General features: G+C 37.5%; 1 protein-coding gene across 1 annotated transcript; it reads right to left on the bottom strand.

The window, feature by feature from the left end:
* Positions 1-1,255: 1,255 nt before the first annotated feature.
* On the bottom strand, positions 1,256-7,407 carry LOC100493447. Its single transcript, XM_002934170.4, has 3 exons — positions 7,200-7,407; positions 6,548-6,587; positions 1,256-2,191 (listed from the first exon to the last, which is right to left on the bottom strand). The coding sequence occupies exons 1-3, from the start codon at positions 7,338-7,340 to the stop codon at positions 1,758-1,760; spliced, it is 615 nt and encodes a 204-aa protein (XP_002934216.2). The 5' UTR covers positions 7,341-7,407; the 3' UTR covers positions 1,256-1,757.
* Between the last annotated feature and the right edge of the window lie 1,415 nt (positions 7,408-8,822).

The following is an 8,822-nucleotide window of genomic DNA, read 5'->3' as shown; positions in this document are numbered from 1 at the left end:
ATTCGAAAAATTTGCAGTTTTGATTCTTTTCTGTGAATTTTTCCCACATTGACTTTTTCAGTTCAGACTTTTAAGTAAATGCCAGACATTCATGGAAATGAGTTTATCCAAATTTTTTAAAAATAAAAAATTAAGAAATGTTAGTTTTAGTAGATCAATTATTCTAAAATCAGATTAGTGATCTGAGCTGATTGGTAAAACGGCTAAACATGCACTTGTCGCATGCAACTTTTTTGATGCAACTGCGCCTATTTTGATGTGCCCGTGATTTTTTTTTTTTACTAATTTGTTACAAATTTTTGCTGAAGTTTAGTGAAACAATTCGCCAATGGTGAAATGCTGCCAAAAAATTTGCTCATCATCATCGTCCTGATGATTTTTTTTCTTTTTTTTTAAATTCTGACAAACATGCATTTTACATGTTTTTGTTAACAATAAGAATGCAAAAGTCAACATATATGCAAGATATTATATTTATTCAAGTTTTTCTTTTCTCTTTCTATATAGCACAATGCAGTACTTGAGCTTTGTGCCCCCAAAGCTTTCAAATTAAGGAAATCAACATTGCTTTTACAGTATTGTTTTGATTATACATTCATTTTAAAAGAAAGATGTATGACAAATGTTATGTTTATAAATCACATATGAAACCCATAGCTCAAACACTAGCAGAATAAAACTGCTAGTATGCTTATCCTTGCAAATGAAAGGTCAAAGGAGAACCAAAGTCTAAAAATAAATATGGCTATATATAGTTTACTTTATAAACGGAACTTGCTGTATCAGCAGAGAGGCTCAGTGCCTTATATTAGTAATGGTTCACACTTGGATCTTTTTAGGCCATCTATTGAGTGCCAGTGGCACTGCGCATGCTCAGTGTGCTCTGGGTTGCCTGCTAAGAGGCTAGGCTTAGAAGTCATCATAAATCATCAAGCAAAAGTAAGGCTTGTCTGTCATAGAAGCTGTTTCTGCAGTCCTGATTATTATATTATGCTACAAAATGCATTTGCTTCTGAGCTGCCATGTAATGTGAATCTATGACTGATTAGCCTTGCATTGAGACTTACAACGTATATAGTATATATCATTTATACAGTATATTGTGAGTTTGTACCTAAACTTGGGCAACAAGATGGGGATCTACTGGGGGCATCTTCATAGTAACAAGATTTCACTGCTGAAGGTCTGTGGTAGCCTTGGGCTAATAAAGAAGCTCAAACCATAATATGTAGCATTTCTAGCCTGTTTCTTTGTAAAGCTTTAGTTCTCCTTTAAGTTTATACATATTTTTTTGCTGCCTCCACCTTCCAATTTCTAATATTACATCTAGCTTACTCTCAGCCTTGCTGTATTCCCCTAGTTTTCTTATTCTCTTTTCTCCTATGCTATTCTCTTTTCACATCTTCATCCCTTTCTTATTTCTCCCTTCCCTTTGTATTCAAGCAACATTTTATTGTGTCTTATCTGTTTTTTAACATCCCAATCTCCTTTGTCTTTTCCCTTTACCAACTATACAGTGGCAGGCTCCATTAGCCTATGGACTGATCCTTTCTCGATATGAGAGTGCAAATAGAAGAGAATTCATGAGTAACAACCCCCTTTTTAAATCTTTATTAATGTTGACAAATCAACTATACATTAAAAAATTTTAAATAGTAAGAACCCCAAACCAGCATTAAGCATGTTATATTTGCTTACTTAGCACAACATCCCTGAAGGCTCACCTTATATCAGATGTCATATTTTTGCATGGCTATTTATCTGCTCTCCAGTTTGTCAGCTGTACAATGTCCAGAAGGCCCGATTTCAGGACCGGTAATTGCATTTATTTCCCAGAAAGTTAAACTATCATGTACCAAAATAGCATTTGTATGTCCTTCTATATGAAGTTGGATTTTGTTTCCTTTCATTAGAAGAGCAGATGCATCTAATGTAACAATTTTTTTTTGATTAGCAGCATCTGTGAAAAAGACTTCCCTTATTATATTTTTCTGTGAAGAACCATCACAAAGCACTTTTAGCTCAATCTGAGACTTTGGCACCATTCCATTTTGTAAAGACACAGAGTAGGATACTTGGATGTGGATCATGTAAAAGCCTGTTATGTTTATTTCCACTGTCGAGTTGTTCGCCTTGAGCCACTCTAGGCTGCACTTCTTGGGTCTCCATAGCCATGTGTTTGAATCTGGAGCTTACAAAATGAAAAAAAAAAAATCAGCACACACATAGGAATGTACAACTGACATGTCCCAAATGTCAAACTGCAATTTTCAACTTCACTAACATCAAAAGCCTGATGATTTGTAGCTCACATGATGTTGTTTATTTAGAATAATGTATCTGATCCTAGTGTTTAGGCAGGATCAAAGGCCATTTCAGAAAGTTTATCTCTAGACCTAAATGGGGATCATTCCCATTAAAGTTATGGTAGATTATCTAGCCCCCCAAAAAATTAAGCTATTAAATAGATTTTTTAAAAATTGTACTCCTCAAATGTAGAAAGCAAATGTAGAAAATGTGCATGTGAAATTAAAATATATTCATGTATTGATGACTTGTTTTCCGATTACTGTAGAAGGAGAGAAAAGATCTTAAAACAAAACTTCTCTGAAATATTTGTTTCTGTAACCAGACATTGCATCAGTTAATTGAATAGCAGCCCAGAAACAATTGTTTTACTGGAACACACAATTTTTGGATGGGACTAAGGGCTGTGACAGACGGGGAGATTAGTCGCCGTGCAACAAATCACCCTTGTCGCAGGCAACTAATCTCCCCGAAATGTCATCCCACCGGCTAGAATGTAAATCGCGGGTGGGATGGCAAACGCGACACCAAAATCGCCAAAGTTTCCTCTCAAGGCAACTTCAGCGATTTCGGCAAAACGCTGTGCTGTGTATGCCACCCCAGCTGTGATTTACATTCTAGCCGGTACAATGGCATTTCAGGGAGATTAGTCGCCCGCGACAAGGGTGATTTGTTGCACGGCGACTAATCTCCCCGTCTCACAGCCCTAAGCATCAAGTCATATCCAGTAATGTTATTTCCTCCACCATGTTAAGTATATGGAATCAGGACACTTTTCATGTCCAGATAAATAACGACTGAGAAAATCAGATGTCAAAGCTTAAGTTACTCATTCTATTCTGTTTGCATGTTCTTATATTAACAGACACAGTATAGCTCAAACATGTAACAAAATTCAAATAACCTTTAATCGACAGAATATAGGCAATAAAATACCCTTAAGGAAGAACAAAAGCCTGACAAAGCATTAAAAAGAATCTAATGCTTAGGGTGCTTCTCTGAGCAGTGTTGCAATTTACAGTGATTTTCTATTTGTAGTGGTTTCTGACCTGCGTTTGTGCATTTTTACAAAGCTTGTGGCTAAACTGAGAGTCAGCAACTGAATCCAGGAAGAGTATAAAAAGTGAATAGATAGGTTAGGGTCACTGACTCTGACCTTCAGAGAGAGCTGTTGAACTGAAAGCCTAGGGGGAGATTTATTAAGACACGAACGCTCGGAACGTTCATTCTAACGCTCTGAGCGTATTGTCGCCGTTTTTTTCACGCTTGCGCCACTTTTTCGTATGCTTGCGCGAAAAATTCGGAAAGGTTCTGCCGCTGTTTACTATCGTTCGGTATGAAAATTTTGTGACTTTCGCATCGCCAATACGATATTATCATGACTAATACGATTTTTCGTAAACATTTTCATGATATTTGCGATCTACAGAAATTATCGTATCCAATTAGAATTTTTCCCATTCGGTATTCGAACTCGTGTTTAATGAATCGGCCCCCTAGTATTGGCTTGGCTAAAACTGGCCCAGAACTGCTAATAACTCAGAAAACACTGAAACAGAAATTAGAGTAACTTGTAAAAAAGTGCTCAAAGGATCACTCTTAGTTTTTTGGGGGGAGGGGGGGTTTAAGCTAAAAATTATATTCCTTATGCATAGAGAGCAGATATATTAAAGATCAAACTGGGGAATTCTAAAGGACAACACTTTCCTGACTAGGGTTATCCCTTTCTGGTTTTGAACTGGGCAGCATGGTTTTTATAGGTCTGTCCAGTTCAAAACCTCCTGCCAAGCTTTTACATTTTTTGAATTAGAAAATCGTGCAGCATGTAATGTCATAGCCACCCCCTAACATCACCAGGTCTGCCCTTCAATGTCATCACTCTACCCCTTTGTCCAGATTTTGCTGCCTGCAAATGTGGCAACCCTATTGCTCACTCTCGTTATCATTTTCCTGACAACCAGTACGGTGTTAAAAAATTGGCACACATCCTTTCTATGGCTTCTACCATGCTTCACATTCTTGGTGATCTAACCCTTTACATATTGCCAAACAACTTGCAATCCTGCATTTTTTACAAATGGCATGTAAAAGATTAAAGAGAATCTAAATAAAAAATATTGATATAAACTTACCCTTTCAGAGATATTAGACGTTTAAGATTTATACTGTTGGGCAGGCTTTAGCTCATTGGCTTCTAATGAAAGTCCATTTTCAGCAACCCTAAGGGGGCCATTTACTAACTGGCAGAATTTTTTTTGTCCAATTCGGATTTTTTGCACTAACAGTTTGAGTTGAGTTGAGTCTTATTCGATATCTACTGTATGACAAAACGGCTAAAAATCTGAATCCGACAATTCGCCAGCTAAAACTTGCTGAGATCATGTAAAAGTGGATGCCAAATGTCCATTCCCTATTGTGTGCCAATTTTTGCAACTCTTTTTCCACACAGATTTTTTTCACTTCAGACTTTTAAGTGAATGTCAGACGTTCATAGAAATTAATGTGTTTAGATTTGTACAAATAAATGGGAAATGTTAGACTTTTAGTAAATGTGCCCCAACTGTCTATGCATTTTCTACTCCTGTATTTCTACTTCCTGTATTTAGTTAATTCTAGGGCTGACCTAAAAGCCTGCCATTAGAAGGCTAAACTGCTAAAAATGCAAAATTAAATGTAATTTAAATTAGTGTAACTTGCAAGACAGTGCTCAGAGAAACACTCTGCGAATTCAGGCTACTTCTACGTTACACAGTAAGTTTTACTTCAGCAATGGGAAAATGTAATATAGATCAGATAAATAAAGAGGAAACACATCGCAAGCCATTGCTTTAAGATACACCTAATCCACAATTTTTAAATTTGGCTGAATGTGCATTATTTGAGCAAAATTGCATCCCCTGTAATTTTTTAATTTCTCACATTAAAGCCATAAGACACAAAATTTTGAGATCTGGTTTGACTACATACTTTGGAGTCAGCTAAATACAAATGTAGAAAAAACTGTTTGGGAATCCGTCAAGCCCACAATGGAATGTTGAATTCAGCGTGTTACATATTACATATTGTTCTCTAGTGGCAGCATTGCAGCTCTACATTATTCAAAATATTCCTATTGGATTTATTTCAAAGTTACACATTACTGTTATGCTAAACATTAAAATCAATGGAACAAAAGCAATTTCAGGAATAGATTGTGCTGTTTTAAAAGGGCCCAAGAAATCCACATATGAAAAATGAAATCTTCCTTAATAAGCTGAGAGTTGTAAAACAAAGGGCATATACCCAAGAATATTGAGTTAAACTGTAGTTATTTTGAAAAACAGTAAAGGGCCAGCGGGTCAATCACACTTGCGCTAATCAAACCAATTAACCGTAGTCAGAGCAGGAAATTCCCTTCCCATACATGCATACATCTTCCTATGGGTTACCGGATAATCCATAGTTGTATGATGAATGTCATCTTGGTTTTTCATTTTGGGTAGTCAGCATTGGCTGACATGATGCTTTTAAATGGAGAAACTGAGTTTATAGATTTAGCAAACCAGAGGCAAGGGTCTAAACATAAAAACAAGGTTGCAAAGTTGGACATTATTGCACTTTTTACCTTGACCCATTAAAATACACTGGTTGAGCCCTGAAGAGCAACTGTTTACACTCCCAGAATGGAGTGCAAACAGCTGTATGCAAGAAGTGCTCTCTGCAGAAGGGGTGTGAGATGGGCAGCATGTGGGTTTCCACTGTAATGCCCCCTAGATCGCATGTCATTTTAAACATCCAAACTGCAGGTAACGCAATAACTAGGGAGCCCTGCTCTTGACCCACACTTGTAGAAGGAATTATTTACTGAACTACCTGTGTTTTACAGCACTGATATTTGCACCAACATGTTATCATGGTACAAGGCACAGAGGGCAGTTTAAACCTTCCAATGGTACAGACACAAGAGAGCACTCCTACACTTGTACCCAAACATGCTAAGTAGGCCCGTTAGTAAGCATTTGGGAAAAGCACAGAAATGAATTTAATTAGTGTTGTAGTTAAATATTATTTTTGCATTATTACTTTTGCCATAGCCTAAACCCTTTTATAGAAGAGTATTTTCTGGGATCCAGACAATGCTACACTGTGCATGAAGGTTGTGCTAACCACATGTGGAAGGCTTCTTACTGACCTGGTTCCAAGTTTACATAAATCTTAAAATAATTTTTATCAAACACTAAAAACAAAGAAGTTCTCTTACCCCATTTAGCTTTGGAACTGCACACAGTGAGATATTTAGCCTGTGGTGAAAATGCAGAAATAGTGAGTAATTCAACATTTCAGTATAATGCTTTATATATATATATATATTTTAACCATTCTAAAGTCCATAAAGAGTAATATTTGGGTTAAGCTCCACCATAGATCTGACGAACCAAACTTGACTGATATAAATATGCTTTAAAATATTACTGTTAAGAACAGATCAAATTAGTGACAAAATGTGTCTCATCTGGGTCCCCCCTGCAAAAACTCTGCAGTGACCTAAACTGCATCTGTGGCATAAAGCAATGCAAGACAAAAGTTTTTGCTAAGAAGTCAGTTCTATCACATTAGCAAGTACATTCACATGTAATCAGTACCAGTGCCCATTAGTTGCATTCAGAAGTGTACAGTTTATCAAATGATATTAGCATCTGTTTAAACACATTTAAATAAAACTTGCTTGTCAAGAATTCAGAGTTATGAACATCCTGAAATAGTAACAGTATAGTAATAGTATTGCATTTTTGCAGCTATCTATATCATCTCTGCAGGTTAAGCACACACCTTGAGAATGTAGACCAATAAGCAGGCTATACGGGTATACTGTGTTTCATTTGCACTGTCAGAAGCAATTATATTGCACTTACCTGGTGAAAAGCAAGGCAGAATGCAAGCACAGCCACAGAGAGCACAAAAGTACAAATTGTACAAATGTGGAAGATGCTCCATTTGGATTTGGATGCTGCCTGTGGCCTTTGTGGTGTTGGCATAAAAACTGTATGTTCCATGCTCTCTGAATTCACAAAGTATGGAAGGTCTGCCTAAAGGTGCCTGAATAGAGATCTGAAGATGAGGTCTGATTGTGTTTGGAGAGGCAGTGATACCCTAGTATTTAAGGCATTTGCTTTGTAGGGGTGGAGACTAGAAAGCTGGAATCAGTGTGTGTGTTTCTCTTTCATGCTTTACCTCATGTCATCAGCGTGGTTCCCATTGAAACTCAATAAGGAAACTGTGAACTTTCATCTTGGCTCTCTGCCCAGGCTTCCTTTGTGTCTGTATGACGTAGCACCTTTCACAATAACACTGGACATTTTATAAATGTTTTCTGCCAGTTCTATCATTGCTGAGTAGGATGTTAAATGTTAAATAGACTGCCTATAGCAGGCACTAACTTTGACAGGACTTCTTGGGACAAATTTGTTATCTTCATGATGCAAGTAGGTTATTGAAAACAATTAACTGAGACTAGCCATCTCAGCCAACACTCCTTAGTTCAGTCACTGGTGACTTTTATATCAGGGATTAGATGCTCATATTGGCAAAATTGGGTTTTGGCGAAAACAAAAAATTGTGGAAAAAAAATTTGAACTTAGTAAATGCCCCCGTAAATTCAAATCTTCATGCATGGGTGCCTAGCTATGCTGCTAATCTAAGGTTTGCCATTGTCCAAAAGGATTTTAAAAAGCTGTGCTTAAACTGTGCTATGAATTACAGCAAATATATGCATGAATATGAAAATGTGGTAAAAGATTATGTCTGTCTGAGAAAAATATACCTGATAGCCCATATTTCTTGTATCTAATCCATGTAACCTTAATGCATGGCTGCATGTAAGATAGTAAAAAAAAGATCAGGAAAATATTTAGCAAAAGTGGAAATAGAGCTCACCACAGATTGGAATTTTTGCCACTTTCTATTCATTTGTGTGGGATTTTTTAGTGCATATTTAACAATGGGTGAAAGCGAGAGTTTACATTATTAACACATACATCACTCAAAATTTTCTATAAACAGAAAATGGCAAGAATGGTAAGAACAGGTATCGGTAAAGCCTAAAAGTGCTTCCTCAACCAGAGGTACAGGCTAGTAGAGCCCACACTCTGGGGAAAACAATAGTTTTATTTTAAACCGCCCCCGCTGGTGCTAGGCTGCTCACACCGCGAGGGAGCTCCCTGTGTGGGAGGCCATGTTTAGGGCACATACACATAATGAGCAAGACTCCCCACTCGCTCATTATACACATGCATGTGATGTAGGAGCGGTGGATGCGACACACCCGCCTATGTCACACACAGGTGCATAATGAGCGAGTTGTGGCACTTGCTCAGTATGGGCATGCGAGTGCCACAACATGGCTGCCCATACCAGGAGCCCCCTCCCGATGCGGGCAGCCTAACCTTGTAGGGGGCTCTTTTTAAAAAACAAAAACAAAAAAAATTGTTTCCCCCAACCAGAGTGTGGGCTCTGTTAGCCTGCACCTCTGCTGGGGA

This window comes from Xenopus tropicalis, chromosome 4, assembly GCF_000004195.4.
Source record: "Xenopus tropicalis strain Nigerian chromosome 4, UCB_Xtro_10.0, whole genome shotgun sequence".
Lineage (NCBI taxonomy): Eukaryota > Metazoa > Chordata > Amphibia > Anura > Pipidae > Xenopus > Xenopus tropicalis.
Note: the sequence above shows the minus strand (reverse complement) of the source record. Positions and strands in the feature narration are given on the sequence as shown.

Excerpts from the sequence above, each read along its gene's own strand:
- LOC100493447 (XM_002934170.4), bottom strand. The coding sequence starts at position 7,340 with ATGGAACATACAGTTTTTATGCCAACACCACAAAGGCCACAGGCAGCA. Across the intron at positions 6,588-7,199 it reads TCTGCCTTGCTTTTCACCAG|GCTAAATATCTCACTGTGTG; the intron begins GTAAGTGCAATA and ends TTTTCACCACAG. Across the intron at positions 2,192-6,547 it reads CAGTTCCAAAGCTAAATGGG|CTCCAGATTCAAACACATGG; the intron begins GTAAGAGAACTT and ends TCATTTTGTAAG.